This window comes from Cyrtonyx montezumae, unplaced genomic scaffold (assembly GCF_038088225.1).
Source record: "Cyrtonyx montezumae isolate F1298 unplaced genomic scaffold, pur_monq_1.0 scaffold_0, whole genome shotgun sequence".
Classification (NCBI taxonomy): Eukaryota; Metazoa; Chordata; class Aves; order Galliformes; family Odontophoridae; genus Cyrtonyx; species Cyrtonyx montezumae.
In genome coordinates, this window is record NW_027071824.1 from 42,143,794 (window position 1) to 42,160,577 (window position 16,784).

Here is a 16,784-nt window from a genome sequence, read left to right on the forward strand (position 1 = left end):
GTTTTTATTAATGTGGAGGAGTATAAAGGATGGATTTCTATAACTTGTAGATCTACAGATCTGTGCTGTAAATTTTGCAAGATCAATTTCTTTGCTTTGTACACATGCTGTATTTCTGTTCCGCCCAACACGATTAGTGCCTGTGCAAAATATCAAGCATTTGCCTTCTTCATGAAGATGGCATTAGGACTGCTGCTGAAAACCTGGCAAAATTTACTTCAATTCCTCTTTTTTTCCCCATTTCCTTATTTATGTAACAAGTGTTTCATTTTCCCTTGCACTGTGTAGTTCACACGAATGAAAAACTGCAGAAAATATATCTTTTTTTTTTCTCCTGTTATCGTTATTGTGAATACTTAAGGAAAAAAATGCTAAATTCAAGGAGTCCCGAAAAAACTGGGGTCAGTTCAGTCCTTGAGATGTATATGGGTATATATTTTCCTTATTTTATTTTTCCCTGACAGGTTTCAAAGCCTATTAACATTTTATTTTACATTGCTTACAGACATCGTGATAAAATGTGTTCAAATTTTGTGATGAATTCTTGAATACTCCTGAACTGGGATGAATTTCCCTCTGCATAGAACTGGGTAGTGTCCAGCTATGATGTGCTGGCTTTAATTTCCCCTCAATTATTTATTTCTGTTCAGTTTAGAAGTAGGATAAGTATCTAAATAAGCTGGTGTGAAAATACTTTAAATATAGGTTTTGCTTCTGAGAGTTTTTGAGGTGTGAGCCTTTTAAGTACAAACCATTTTCACTTCTTCATTTGTAATTAAATAATTCTATCTCTAGGTGGCAGTAAGGCATGCTACTTTTTCTATCTGCAAAATACTTGTCAACCAAGCGGTTGTAGGTTGTTTGTTTTCTCCTTGTAAAAATACTTAAACAACAAATAAACGCCTTGGCTCTTGCATCAGAGAGGAAAGTCTTTGATCAAATAAAACTGAAAGCAAAGTACTCTGAAGTTTTATATGTAGACTAGAACTTAACACTGAATTCATAAGGTAACATTGGAAAGACACATTTTAAAATGACATACTGGAAAAAGGAGGAAAAAGAAAAGGCTTAATTAACCAGAATAACTATTTATTGGTATTTGTGCCTGCTTGTGCATGTCTGGGCTCAAGCTGCTGTGTATGAGCATTGAGGTCCAGGAGGCTGCACAGAACTTCTTGGTCCTTGCAAGTACCAGACCTCCTCCTGGTGAAAAGCTGATGATTGGCAGTAGGTTTCAACTGTAGAAAGCATTGAAGAATTTTCACTTAGGTTTTAGTGCTTTTCAACTCAAATAAGAAACAAGCTGCACAAAGCCCATCTTACAGTTGCTGTTTCACTTAAGTAAATTTTTGGTAGTTCATGACTCCCTCAAAGTCTTGTGTCTTGAGATACTTGATTTTTGATCTTGCGTAAGACTCAAGTACTAACTTCTTTCATTTTTGATAGTATCTTCATTATGTGAATGTGCACAGATGTAATAGCAGTCATCAAGATTACTACATTATGAAAAGCAACATAGAAGGTCTAATATAATCTAATTCACTTGAAACTTCTTATCGTAGAGTCATATAACCGTGGAGGTTGGAAAAGACCACTGAGATGATCTAGACCAACCATCAACTCATCACCACTATACTCATTAAACTATGTGCCTAAATGCCACATCTACCACTTTCTTGAGCATCTCCAGGGTCGGTGACTCCACCACCTCCCAAGTAAACCTGTTCTCTTTCCAAGACATCCAACCTGAAGCTCCCCTGGCACAGCTTAAGGCCGTTACCTCTTGATGTGAATATTAGAGACTTAGTAAAAATGTTCTAAGGAATTCTATTTGTATCTGCAAGCTAAGCAGTTGCACTTTGTAACTGTAGTTCTTTCTGTTATAGATTTCTTCCATGGTATCTCTTCTTCATAGCTTTTGTTGGTATTGAACAATGACTTCTACTATAATTTTAACTGAATTTAGAAAAAAAGATATCATGCCAGTAGAGCATGTAGAGGATCCTGCATATTGTTATACTGTTATTTTCTACAGTCTGAGTGTTGTACCAGTCTGCCTGGGAAGCATCACAGAACACCACATACAAGGAAGATGTGCTGGCTCCTTCCTTAAGCTGAGAAAATATAAATTATTTTGTTTACATATAATTTCATTTTAGAAAATGTGAGGTTGTTGAGTCAAGATGGAGCTCACAGAGTGTTTTAGTTTTGTTATACGATAAAATGCATGTCCTGAGGAATATGTATACTTTTCTCCTTGCTTTCATGTGTGACAGTCAATTTAGTAACCCAACATGCAGCTTTGTTGAGGTGTAGCTTTTTTTGCATTTCAAAATTATTTTATGAAATACCTTCAAAAAAAATTTTTTTGTTTGTTTGTTTCCCTGCTTTTAAAAATGTATGTACATATTGACAATAAGGATCTCAAAAATAAAATGTAAAACCAGATACCTGATTTTTGTTATTTTAATGTATGGTAAGCACATGAATGTTTTGTTGTTGCCTTGTTTCTGAAATATTTTGTGTGATAGTGTTGTAGCAAGCCTGCATATGGCTTTCTGAAATGGCATGCAGAAAACTTGATTAAATCATGAAATAATTTTGCTCTTAATTTACAATATTATAATTACATAAAACTACTTTATACTTAGTAGCTTAAAATGCTAACCTTTAAATTGTCTATTTCTGCTTAGATAATTGTATATATTTCTATTCTTTGTAAGAAACCTGGGGCTTTGTCTTTGAGTTGGCAAAAATGTTTATAGATTATTCTGAAGCTTCTTAATGAAATCTTTCCAGTAGATTTAAAAGAAAGTCTTCAATATCAGTTTCTATCAACTTTTATTGTTTTAGAATTGTCAAGCAAAAACAATAAACTTATGTTGGATATGTCAGTGCACTACTAAAATTTCTCTTCCTCTTCCCAAACAGCTGCCGAAATACAGAGAATACTAAATCAGCTTGGAACACCACAAGACACACATGAGTTGAGGCAACAGCTGTGAGTATTTCACATGAAAACATTTCATTTTATTGCATTGCAAGCAATTCCCAGGAAGGTGATCAGATGTGGGTTGCTGTTGTTATGGTGTGTTTTTATTTATTTATTTATTTTATTATTATTGTTAGGCAAGGTGCTTGTCCTCACTGAGAAAGGCAAATATATGGAAATGATTGAGATTTAAAAAACAAATACTCCCTCAACCCTTTACCCCATTCTCCAGCCAGTTCTTCAAATCTGACTGTATTGGTTTGAGAAAACAATATATTGGAAGTATTGAGTTTTGGGGTTTTTCTTTTTTGAGAGTTATAGACCCAGAGGAGAAAGCAGAATATCATTTTTTAATAATGAAAGCTAAGTAAGTGGTGATACTGTAGAATAAATTACAAAAATATGAAAATGAAAAAATGAAATAAGATTGAAACACAGGTGCTGTTCATTATAGTTCAGTTGCCTGAAGATGGACTTTCATGAACATGCCAGTCAGCATCTCTCCACTACTCAGCACGGTCTGATGACCCAGTATGACTTTTTATTTATTTATTTTTTTGTTAAATGTGCCTCCTTTACCACATAAAACTCAGCCACATATGTGATTTAAACAGTACAAGGCAAACTTAAGCATAGATTCAAAACTTAAAAGGCTAGAAACTGTTGTGAATTCTAGTCCATTTATGTAGGTGTTGATATGTTAAGTTTCCTTGCGTTTTCATCTGTCATCTTTTCACTGATTTGAAACATTTTGCCCTTTCCTTCAAACATGAAGTAGTCCGGGAGAGTTATTTGATCACTTTTAAGTAGTTATGTCAATTGTTTACTAACTGCTTTCCGGACTGGGAAAGAAGGTAAAAAAAAAAAAAAAAAGTTATTCCCAGAAAAAATAGAGTGAAATTCTTAATGGAAGTGTGTGCTAATAGGAGAAGTGAAATGAAACATAAAGTGCAAATAGAAATGCTGCTGAGAAGGCTTTTAAAGCACCATGTAATCAATAAGTTTTTAAACAAATAAAGTTTTCCTTCTGAGTTCACAGCCATTATCATGGGAGAACATAAATCTCTTTGGATAAGCTTCCCAGTGACTATCAGGAATTGCCCTTTCATAGACTATGTTCTTAGAATTATATTCAAGCCCCATTGTCTTCCATATAGGAAAACACTTGGTCTTTTATATGGTTATTCTGAACTCTTCTTTAACAAAATATGAGAAAGTTTTTTCAATTCTTGATAGCCTGAAAAAAAAAAAAACCAACAATACAACAGTGGAAAAGCATCTTTAGTTATTCACAGTAATTGGGACTTGTTGCTGTACATTAGGGAAACACAACATCTCAAAAAGAAAAATATGGAAAAGGTGAACAGTTGTGCTGTCACTCTGAGAAACATTCCTTCAGCCTCCATGTCACCTGGAATCCATAGTGATGTGTTGTCATTCTTTTGCAGTGAAGAACAGTAGAAAGATAGCTTTGTGCACTTCAGCGAGTGTTTAATACCATTGTGTTTCTGAGAACTGATGAAATTCAAGCAAAATTAGCCAGCAGTCTCTAATGAAACTTTGCATTTGATTTCAGGCAACAGAAGCAGCAGTACACAAACCAGCTTGCCAAAGAAACTGACAAATACATTAAAGAGTTTGGATCTTTGCCTGCAACGAGTGAACAGGTATAAAACCAAAGAACATGGCTTGTTTGACTGTCATTTGGGTCATGTGGAATATTTGAGTGACTTCAGTTCTGCCTGCCTATTTTTTATACTCTGCACCTGGTTTTCAATGCACTGTTTAGTCAGACAGGACACTGGGATGGCAGGGTCAATTACAACACAAGTATATTTTGCTGCAGTCTGGATTTGGTTTCAAAGATGTTTTTAAGTATCAGGATTGAGTTTTACTGAGAAGGCAGGACTTGAGACAGTTCATTGTGCCTGTGATCTCGGCTATCTGGGCACTCAATAATCTGTGGCAGTGATGCTGCTGAGTTTGACTCGGTAAACATTCAGAGTACTTCCAGTGGCTGGGAGTTACTGCCTGCCTTAACCACATGGCAGGTGACCAGATCTGTTTGCACACTGTCCAAATTTATTGTGCAGAATAAGTCTTATTTGCATAACTCAGGTCTGTATATATGCTATGTCTTGTCCACAGACTTTTCTTAACAGCTCCTATTCATCCATCTTACCAAAACAATTTATGCAGTCTCTGAGCTGCTTCTTTCCGAGGTCTGTGTGAATACAGGCAAGAGCTTACATGTGAAGTAGCTGTTGCCATTAGCATGCTCTCAACTTCCATCCTTTGATTTCTTGTAGTAATGAAATCCACAGCTTAAATGAGGAAAGAGCAATAGGATCCCAGAAAATATGAATGCGGCTTATTGCCACTCAGTTTGTCTGATTTGTGACTTGTTTGCAAGGAGCACTTAGGAAAATGAATTGTCCTGGAATGCTCATTTCAAATGGCAGGCTGTGTTCAATGTGTGCTGTGCCTGTTAAGCTGTGAATTTCTTAGAGTTACAACTTGGTCTTAGTATGCAACCTCTGTTTGAGGCAAAGATGTTTTTTATTCTTTGTCTCATTGCTGAGAAGTTGGCAGTGGGATATTTTACTGTTTAATTTTACTCCTTTTATCATGAGCTTTTTCATCAGAGGCAATACTCAGTGAAATAAATAGATGTTGGGTTGATGAATGGCAAGTTATGGCCTCTCACAAATTTGGAAGATAGGGTTGGTACCATGATGTATTTGGGAATATAAAATTGAGTCTTTCTGGTATACCTGGTGTTGTCATTCCTTCCTTTACATCTCCTTCATAAAAATAAAAAAACCCCTTGAAAGTTAGAGTAGGTATTTAGTAAGTTTTAAAGGATTTGGAAGAGGTATGTGCCTACTTCTACCCTCTACTCTGCTCTTGTGATGCCCCATCTGGAGTACTCTGTCCAGGTCTGGAGCCCCCAAGAAAGACAGAGAGCTGTTGGAGAGGGTCCAGAGAAGAGCCACGAGGATGATCAGGGGGCTGGAGCACCTCCTCTACTAAGGCAGGCTGAGGGAGCTGGGCTTGTTCAGTCTGGAGAAAAGAAGGCTGTGGGGTGACCTAATTGCGGCCTGTCAGTACCTAAAGGGAGCCTATAAACAGGAGGGGAGAAAACTCTTTGAAAGGGTAGATAACAGCAGGACAAAGGGAAATGGTTTTAAGTTGAGGGAGGGAAAATTTAGATTGGATGTCAGGGGGAAGTTCTTTACTATGAGAGTAGTGAGGTGCTGGAACAGGCTGCCTGGAGAGGTTATGGACGCCCTGTCCCTAGGGGTGTTCAAGGCCAGATTGGATGAAGGCCTGGGCAGCCTGGTCTAGTATTAAATGGGGAGCTTGGTGGCCCTGCCTGTGGCAGGGGGGTTGGAAATTCATGATCCTTGAGGTCCCTTTCAACCTGGGCCATTCTGTGATTCTGTGATACTTCTGATTGTGGTTCAATATACATTTCTAGCATTCAGGTAAAATACATGTGGAGAGCTTTGTCCTTGCCTATTTCTTCTTTTTCATTCCCCTCATACATTCTGCTTTGCTTATTTTAGAATTCATAATATCAAAGTTTTTCACACTTAACCACAGAGTTAATTTAATAATAAGATTTCCCTGTATCAGTGTGTAGTGCATTGTATATGACCTGCCTATTTCTTGTTTTCAGCTGTTAAGTAGACTAAATACATTGGTTTTCTCTTTAAATTTCTAAAATTGTGGCAGAGTTATGTAATCGCAGGGGGTGGGAAGGTTTGTCCGTGCAAATGGTTTTGTAGGCAGTATTCTGTTATACCTATTTAGGAAAAAACAAAGCACACCTTAGTATTGAGTAGCATAGAAAAGTCTTGAAAAGCCTGATCTCATTTGACTTGGTCAAACTTCTTCTCCCATAGCGTCAAAAGAAAATACAGAAAGATCGTCTTGTTGGAGAGTTCACCACAGCGCTCACAAATTTCCAGAGGCTGCAAAGGCAAGCTGCTGAGAAAGAAAAAGACTTTGTAGCCAGAGTAAGAGCCAGCTCAAGGATATCTGTAAGTACTGGAAAATGTTCTTATTATACTGTTTACAGTGGTGGAGGTGGTGTCAAATTTGCATCTGTAATGCTTTTTACAAGAGCTTATATCTAGTCCAAATGTTGCAGAATGTGTAAAATATGACTATGATCATAGTAGCTTTCTTCACTTACTTCCGTGCACAGCTGATTTAAACAGCTCATTTTATATTAAAGGCTGAATTATATTATAATGAAAACTCCTGAAAGCTGTTTGCTTTTTTTTGTTTTCCTTGCCTTTGTCACATAAAGGCACAGAATGCCCCTGAGTTTGTACACTAATCTTACAAGAGCAGTTTTTAAATGTCTTGAAATACTTTTTCTGGGCATTTAGATATGAGGACTTTTTTTACCAGGAAGAATCACTTGCCAGGTATCTGTGCGGTATTGAAGTGTAGAAGTACTGAGAAGTGTGTCAATTTTGCCTTTTTACTCCATGCCAGAAACATGTCACTTTACCTGTAAATTTTAACAGGCATTTAGTGAGCCAATTTTTTTTCACTTGTATTTCAACTTTATGCATGCATTAAGCAAAATCAAGAAGCAAACGTGTTAAGTCATGTTTCTGTTTGGAGCTGACTTTTTATAAAATTTTATAATGTGTACTCTATTATAGAAGTTCTCCTTTCAGATCCATGATATTTTTACTCGGTTTTTTTTTTCCCTCCATACACCAATTACATAGGGTGGTGCTCCTGAAGACAGCTACAAAGAAGGAACACTTGTCTCCTGGGACAGGTAGGCTGAATTTCTTGTTAAAACTTAACCTAGTTTAGAACAAAAAAATGGCTTACAGGGAAGAGTAGCTGATTTTCTGCAGGCTTTCCTCCATAATGAATTTGTGGAAAAGAGCATTTTTAGGGGGATAGATGGGAAGAAAAACAAGCATTTCATGTTATCTCCTTTTTTTTTTATATGATTCTTTCCTACACCTCTATCATCTTCTTAAGCTGACCCAAGTCCATATCTGAACTGTGGGACACCCAAACTTAGGTAAACACAGTCCAACTTGTGAAGAGTGTAAAACTGTTAAGCTGTGACTGATCCATTGTTTACTGGGATCTCCTGCTATTTTCAGTCTCAGAAGAACTGATTCCATTGGTATTGGTTAACCAATTTTTGCCTGTTTGAACTCTACATTTCATAATTCATAAACTTTGTCCTTGCATTCTAATTTGGAACTTCCAAAGAGATTGCTTGATGCTATATGCAGATTGCTACATCAGCAGCTTCCTGTATCAAAAACATAATTGTTAGATCTTTCCTCTTGACTGGGCATGCAAGGCTAAAAACTTGTGCAGCCCGGTCTAGGGAGCCTGCTTTGGCAGTGGTGTTGGGCTAGATGGTCTCTAGAGGTCCCTTCCAACCCCTACAATTCTGTGATTGTGTGTGTTTTGTTAACTGATGAAATTTGTACCATATTGACTGTCTTCTTATTCTTCATATTCTGATTTATTTCTTATGGTAACAGTTCAATTCTTGGTTTGCTTGGTTGGTTTTCTTTGACAGTCAACCTCAAGCACAAGTGCAAGATGAAGAAATTACAGAGGATGATCTCCGTCTTATTGAGGAGAGGGAATCTTCCATTAGGCAGCTTGAGGTAAGCATAAATGTTTTTACTGCAGATTTCAGAATATACTCTTAATGCTTCCAAAGGGAAAAAGAAAAAAATATGTTAGTATAAATCTTGGGGGCCTAGAAAATGTTTCTGGGGAGTTTTTTCTTCAACTCTGAACATATCATATAAAGACAGAATTTGTAATGTGCATTAGAAATCTGATGTGTAAAAGCTATATCTTGATATGTTTAATCTCAGGTGGTTTCATTGAGAAATAAGAAAATGCTTCTGAGATAACAAGGGAACGTTGATTATTTGTTTTTGTTTTTTATTTTTTCAAAAATAAATTAAAGCAAGGCTGTACTGCCCTACCCAGCTATTCCCAATTATTCAGCTTCTCTATTTTGTAAGAGTATTTTGTTCTTTTTTTTTTCCTGAATGCTTCTGTTGGAAATAGAGATGCACTACTTCATTCAAACTTCTGTAATTAAGTGTTTGTCAAAACATTTAAAACAATTAGCGTTGAGTGGTAATTATACCAATATTATGTAATGAAATACTGACATCGAGAGACTTCTGTGAAGAGAGTGAGCTTTTCCAGCCAACCTGGAATCCACATCTCTACCATCAACAACAAAGATGCAGTAACCAGGATTTATCAGGAAATCTTGCTGATGGATGTCAAAATTCATTCTGTTACATGTGTAAATATTATGATAATTTCTCCCTTGTCTTCAATACATTGGACATGCAATGAACTAAATATATATCAGTTAATAGTTGAGATCATATGCACAGTGATGATGTGACACCTATAACTTCATTGTAGCTGAACAGAAGTAGATTAGTGTGCTTCAGTAGCTTGGCTTCATATTATGGATATCATCTGTGTATATTTTGTCACTTATGACTTTTGAGTGTGTTTAATGAGTTTCCTAAAATTAGTGCAAAACACTTAATGCACGTGCTTTTATTCATTTTGTTTAAATTGGTATCTGTTGGCATGAACTTCCCCGGTCACTTAAACTATGACAAGCTTGTGTGTAGGTGAGCCTTCAGCAGTGATAGATCCTGTTTTTGAAGTGATGTGAAATGTGCTTTGTGCACCATCATCTTCAATTTGTTTGATTTGTCTCGTAGTACAAAAAAGTCTTCCAAATTTAATATTAAAGATCTCTTTTCCTTGTAGGATGAGGAGTGTATATTCAGAGGATAATGAGCAGTATTTTTAGATACATTTACAGATACCTTGTTATGCTTTGTCAAATAATGTTATGATTGTTTCCTTGCAGTCTGATATTATGGACATCAATGAAATCTTTAAAGACTTAGGAATGATGATTCACGAGCAAGGCGATGTGATAGGTAAGCCCGACTCAAATATTCTCTGAAAAGTTATTTCATGTCTTTGGGGACGGCAGTGCAGAAAATTTATTTTGCTGGAAGAGTTCCTGTATTAAGAACGTTAATGTCAAAGCAAATCAACAATATAATAATAGATAGATTGAGGTAGCTGGGGATACATTAAAAAGTATCTTTAAAGTACAGTTTAAACGTATCTTTAATTATGTCCTTTTGAAGTGTATAAAACGTGTAACAGTAGTTTTTGGAATTGTGTTCATATTCTATTCCTTCCTCTTGGGGTATTTTGTATCTGTTTCCTCTGATCTCCTAGACCTTAATTTGTTGTTTTTGTTAATCTGAGCAAAGAGTAGTCAGCAGGAAGTTGAATGGCAGAAAACTACTGAGTGAAAGTTTCTATTCTGGTCAGTTTCTAAGGCTCATCCCACTTCGGAAACGAGGGATTCTTACTGAGAGGAACTTAACCCAGGCATTTCAGAAATGAGCTCAAGTGTAGGAAAAGTCAGTTTCCATAGTATGAAATTTCGGGTGTGGATGAAGAAAATTAACATTTCAAGGGGACAGCTCTCAAGTTATTTCAGTATTCCAAATATTTTGACTAACCAAAACTTGAAATCTTTCCTTTGAAATATACAGATAGCATAGAAGCTAATGTGGAAAATGCGGAGGTACATGTGCAACAAGCAAACCAGCAGCTGGCAAGAGCAGCAAACTACCAGGTAAAGTCAGTGCTGACTGCCAGTTGTGTCTAAGTGTCTTTCCTCAGTTGTCCTGATTTCTACTTAATATAACAGTACAGAATTTGACTTTTTCTCAGGGCTTGAAGACTCTCTTGAAAGTGTATCCTAGACTGTGATGGTATTTCTATGTTACTGTGGGGGGGGATATGAGCAAGCTCTAAAAGCTTTGGGTTCCATGTAAAAAGTTAGCTAGGCTCATAGAATCATAGAATCACAGGGGTTGGAAGGGACCTCAAGAGATCATCGAGTCCAACCCCCCTGCCAAAGCAGTTCCCTACACCAGGTCACACAGGTAGGCGTCCAGGAGGGTCTTGAATATCTCCAGAGAAGGAGATTCCACAGCCCCCCTGTGCAGCCTGTGCAAGTGCTCCGTCACCCTCACCGTAAAGAAGTTCTTGCGCACATTCGTGCGGAACCGCCTGTGCTGCAGTTTCTGTCCGCTCCCCCTTGTCCTGTCTCCACACACTGCTGAAAAGAGTCTGGCCTCACCACTTTGTCCCCCACACCTCAGATATTTATAAACCTGGATCAGGTCCTCTCTCAGTCTTCTTTTCTCAAGGCTAAAGAGACCCAGTTCACTTAGCCTTTCTTCATAGGGGAGATCCTCCAGGCCCTTCACCATCTTTGTGGCCCTCAGCTGGACTCTTTCCAAGAAATCCCTGTCTTTTTTATACTGGGGAGCCCAGACTTGGTTGTTTCAGAACACCTGGAATTTTACTGTTGTTTAGAACAAAACCAAGTTATTTTAACAGCTCAAGAAAGGCAAGGTAAAGACTGAGTCTTTAAAGATGACTAAAAGAGTATGGAAGTCTTCTGAAAATGCTGTACTAACATCATTTTCTTATAGCACAAAGTCTTCAGAACTGTGTTATGTCTAGCTTCTGTTAATTGCTACCCTGGTGCTAAAAATGCATTTCAAACTCTCTTTTTTTTTTTTTTATGAAAACCCCTTTGAGAAGACCTTTTAATGCTTCCTCTTTCTAATTTTTGGGCACTTGTTATAAATAATCTTATTAGTAATAAATCTTTCCTCTTTAGTGAAAATTAGTCCTTAGATTAAAAACCAATTTTTAATCCTCTTATGTGTATTAACAGTAGCCAGGTTGGTAAATCAATGACAAAATGTCCAAAGGATTGTTTGCTTATCTCAGAAGTGGGAGAAAAAAAGGGTGGACGTGTCCTCAAACTGTATGCCAAGTGGCAGTAATGGGCACAAACAACCATTAAGTATGATTGATGGCTATTTTGATGCTGACATAATTCAAGAAGAAAAAAAAAAGGCAACAGTCAGAATTTTCTTTGGAAGGTGTTAGTTTTGGAGTTGAAATTTAACATGAAAAACTTTGCAATGATTCATCTTGAAGAGGAAAGGATGAGTCACTTCAAAGTTATCAAGTTTTTGACAAGCTCCTGTTTCATATATATCACAGCAGAGACCAAATACTCAGCAGAGTTTGCTTGTGTCGGGAAGGATTGTATAGTTGACTTGAGATTTGAACTTTCCATTGCTTGAAAGCTCAACTTTGTTCTGAGACACTGACAAACCATTTAATATATCTGTGCTCTCACTTGCTTAGGGAATTGATAGAAGCTTAGGCATCCTAGTGAGAGCTGGATTTAGTTGGTGTTCTCACAGCTCCTTTTCGTGGAAGTATGTACCATCCATTTGCCTTGTGGGATGTGTTCATGGAGCAGAGCTCTTGGGGCAAAGCTAGGCTTGTCTGCTCTGTTTCTTTATTGGCCACTGCTTTATACTTGCAGAAGTGATCATCAAGTGTATGAGGAAATAAGATCTGTCATTATTCTGCTACCTTGCCTAAATAGTGTTACAGAGAAAATGCTTGACTTTAGTGCGGTAAAAGGTTGTCCAGGATGAAAAAGGAAGAAACTGTGAGTAGTAAGAGTTGTAGGGAGACAATCTGGCAGCAGGTGAGAAGGGGACCCTAATAAAAGGTTGAGTGCTAGTAAGCTAAGTGATTAAACATCTAAGGGGCAGAAATCTCAGCTTGAAAATGGGAGAAGTGAGTCAATAAAACTAGCAAAAGAGAATATCTAAGACAAGAAAGAAGCTTGGTGGTCTGCCTAGTACTGAGCAGAGAGCTGGCTGCTCAAGTGAGGAATTAGCACAGATGTAGTCCCAAAGGAAATATTCAGAAACAGTGATTTAAACCTTTCTTAAAAAGAGAGCGGAGCCTTGCTCTGCCTCTGGAGCCATGATCTAGGTTCCCGAGATTATAGTGTAATTATTCTTCAGCTATTAGCAAAAGCCTGCAAAACCCACTAGTAGAGTCTGTTGTTTCCTTTCTTGCTCCTTGAGATGAAGGATGATAATCTGTTCCTAGTCTTGGTTGCTCTGGTATCTTAAGTTACAAACCTGAGTGGAAGATCTAAAAGTTTTGGACATTATCTTAACTTATGCTACATTATAATGACATCTTTAGAGCTTGAGTCTCTTAATCTTGTTTTGTTGTTTTGGGTTTCTTTAAGAGCAATTTGAGTATAAAAATCATCACAAAAGCAACTTTAAATAACTGAATTTATTCAAAGACCATCTTGCACAAGTCTAAAAATGCAGTCCTTTAAGGCTTCTGTATATACATATATACTTTTTAAATACCTTTTTTTTTTCCAGAGAAAGTCATTTCTAACTCCTTTACTGTACAGATTCATTTTCCTATGTACAAGGCCATCTGCTCTCAAATATTTTCTTTCCCTAGTGTTTTATTAAAATTCTGAAGTTACTGTGGGATTAATACAGCCAGAAAATTAAGACATGGATTTTTTTTTTCCTTGAATAACATTACATGACTTGTTTGTATGGACACAGTTAATTTAGATCTCACGAGCAGTTGGACCATAAAAACTTCTGAGTTGTTTTTTGATCTTGTGTTGCAGTTTTCAATCAACTTTTTTTTTTTTTTTATCATTGCTTACAGCAAAGATCCCGAAAGAAGATTTGCATCCTCATTGGTGTACTTGCTATTGGAGCATTGATTCTTGGAATCGTCCTATGGTTTTCTCTAAAATAAAGTCTTCAGAGAAAGCACTGTAATTGATATTTAAATTATGAAAGGAAACTTCTGCAGTAATGGTTTGCTCATTGTGAAGCTCAGTAAAAATAATGGTTTTTCTGTACTTCATCACACTCACTTTTTAATGAGACTTTGTTTTAACTTGAGAAATAACTTTCTCAGTCATACCATAACTGCCTGCTCTCTTGGATGTGAGTGCTGTCTTACCAGTCAAACCAGTCAGCATCGTATACCGTTCCGTTAACTTAACTTAAAAACCTCTTAAGGGTTAGGAGATTAATCAAAATCTTGATAAGTTGTTTGAAGGAAGGGGGAGTGGGATGGGATTATTGCTGAGATACTGCTAAATGTTGCTGCCAAAATAAACTCCTGAATTGTTGCTTGAGGCAACAAATTCACAAGTTGGAATTTAGTTTTAAGCTAGTGATGTCTTTCTGTCTTTTTCCCTTCCATCTCACCCACCTGCCCATTTGATACGGGTGGTTCAAAATTAAGACGTAGATGTGAAGTTAGTGTGATCTCTTTTTAACTGAAGCCTTCAAATTAAGCCTTTAAATTAAGCCTTCTGTTTGCCTCTAATCTTTCAGATGCTTCATGTATCTCTATCTGGTGTTAGCTCTGGTTAAGCCTGGAAGACTCTGCAGAAGTAGATAGGGTGGATGATAGAATTATTTGGATCTCTTTGAGTTTTTCCATTAAGAAATAAAGTGTTATGTCCGTATGCCTGGCATCTTTGCATCTGAAGTGTTTATCAATGAGCTTGGCTAAATAAAAGTAAGCTCTAGTCTGTGAATTCTTAAACTTACTGGGAAGAATAGAAATTCCCAGCTTCCGAACTGCACTTGACTGTTACTGTTCTGAAACTGCTGTAATTCAGTTTCCACGAACAGATCCAAACTTGTATGTGAGGTCTTTCATACATCTGAAGAAAAGATTACAGGTTAAATTCCAGGCTCAGTGGTATTTGAAAACAAGTTCTTAATCAGTTGAACTTCCTCAAACTGCTTAAGAATTCTGATGCTTATAGCCTTTAAAATGACCTTTTTTTCTTTTGTGCCATTTTGTACTAATATATTAAAAATGTAACCAAACACTTTTTTGCCAATTAATCTATTTGCATTTTTAATTGATGTCAGTGAACTAATCTGGAAAGTGTACAGATAAAAAGCCAATTTGTATTTTATAGATTTATTGTACACTAGTCTGATAGAGAGTGCACTGTTTACATGGTGAACTATGAAATATTGTTTGGAAACAATCTAAGCAAAGATGGACTTCAGAATTGTAACTGTGCAACCAAAATAAAGGTCTTTTAAAGAGAACTTTTTCTAGTCCTTTTTTTTTTTTTCAGAATCTGTCTATACAAACACAAATGTTGTCTTTTTTCATTTGAGAGAATTTCAGCTGTTCTGCTGTTCCTAACATTCATATTGTTGATGGAAATTTTCTTGGATCTTTCCTCCCTACCTCTGTGACCTCAGCCTTAGGAAAACAAGGAGAACAGGTTGCTCTGCTCTGTATTTCTGGTGACACAGATGTTAAGTTATCCTTTGGCACGGATACAGGAATCAATAGTGTGGGAAGGAGACCTGCGCTGATGTATTTGGATCCCAAAAGCAAGGGAGAAAAAATGTGTGGTTATAACCTACATAATGTGGAGGAAAACCTGTCAGGCTGCAAGTAAGTCGGATGTAAGTAAGCAAGTAAGTATGGATGTTTGTGTGTTGAGGTCCCAGGTACCGTTTTCATGTGACTACCTTAGTGCTGACTGTGAAGCTGGGACTCTATTTACCCTTTCTCATTAAACAATCATCAGATTTACTTTAGATCACTGCTAGCCATGGTAATGCTACCAATTAGTGATGCTAATACTTAGATTAGGTAGAAAGTGTTATGGTGTTTCTGTGCTTTGTTTTGTATTTAGCATGTACATGTCGGGGGAGGGGAGTGGGAGAGGGGAGAGTAGGGCCATAAATACCCCACTATAAACTGCTCTTAATGGAGTCGCTCTCTTTCTGTCTTTTCCCTCATGTACATATTTGCACTCTTAATCATAAAAAATGCAGTTTCCAAGTATTTAAAGAAAATGTTGATATCTGTAAAGAACTCTAATTCAACATCTGGTTATAACATGTATGAGTGTATTTTCTTAGAACAAATATTTTGGCTGTTTGAAATTATCCATCAGTATGTGAGATTAGCGAGGCCAAAGAAAAAATGCAATCAAAGCACTCTTCATTTTACTGAAGGAACCTGGTAAGAATGATTCCTTTGTAGTTATCTTAACCCACACACCAGGGGTGCCTCTCTGTTCCTTCCTGCTTTTCCAAGGAGCTGAAAATCACAGGGTCAGACAACTTTTTAAAGGTCTTGTGGCAGTGTGGATTGTTTTGTTTTTCACTGCACCTCTCCCCATTCAAAATTGTTCTTGATAATCAACAGGGTGTATGGTATCACCAGACTTCATATCTAAGCCTTCTTAGATCACACACGCACTCCATGTGTTGGGTCACCAAATGTTTGGTGTCAGAAATGAGGGTTAGATTCTGGATGTCCAGAGTAGTTTGAAATTACAGATCAAATTTTAATTGTGGCAGTAGGGGATCAAAAGGTATGGCAGAGGAAGACAAAGGCATAATGAATCTGTTAGCAAATGTTTGAAAGACCAAACCCCTATGTAGTTGGTCACTAATTTGGACTGTTTCAACGATGGGTTCTGGTGTTGGGTATCATGTTTGGAAAAGGCTTGCTTTGCTTTTATCTGGTTCTGGTTGAACCTATTTGATTTTTTTCTTAAGTAGATGATTTTTGAAGGAGGAAAGAGCAGAAAGCTCTTGTTCTGCTATGCATCAGCATCTGATGACTTTGTTTCTTAACTATACCTGCAGTGCTAAGTGGTGGTTAAGCGCATAGCATGCAGCTTTCCTTTTCAGTTTGCAATTAAGTGCAAGTATCGTAACCAAAGCTGCTGTGGGTTGGGGTGTAGTTATTCTCTAATGAGGTTCCCACCTGCAGAGCCATCCTAGATGCTGTT

General features: G+C 37.1%; 1 protein-coding gene across 1 annotated transcript in view; it reads left to right on the plus strand.

Moving 5' to 3' along the window:
* Positions 1 to 15,070, plus strand: part of STX7 (syntaxin 7) — a 32,762-nt gene extending 17,692 nt beyond the window's left edge. The window contains exons 3-10 of the mRNA XM_065733785.1: positions 2,932 to 3,001; positions 4,569 to 4,659; positions 6,901 to 7,038; positions 7,744 to 7,796; positions 8,568 to 8,658; positions 9,909 to 9,981; positions 10,615 to 10,697; positions 13,655 to 15,070. Of these exons, the coding sequence (XP_065589857.1) occupies positions 2,932 to 3,001; positions 4,569 to 4,659; positions 6,901 to 7,038; positions 7,744 to 7,796; positions 8,568 to 8,658; positions 9,909 to 9,981; positions 10,615 to 10,697; positions 13,655 to 13,747 (692 nt within the window). The 3' untranslated portion in view covers positions 13,748 to 15,070. The remainder of the gene's footprint in view (positions 1 to 2,931; positions 3,002 to 4,568; positions 4,660 to 6,900; positions 7,039 to 7,743; positions 7,797 to 8,567; positions 8,659 to 9,908; positions 9,982 to 10,614; positions 10,698 to 13,654) is intronic.
* The last annotated feature ends 1,714 nt before the right edge of the window (positions 15,071 to 16,784 follow it).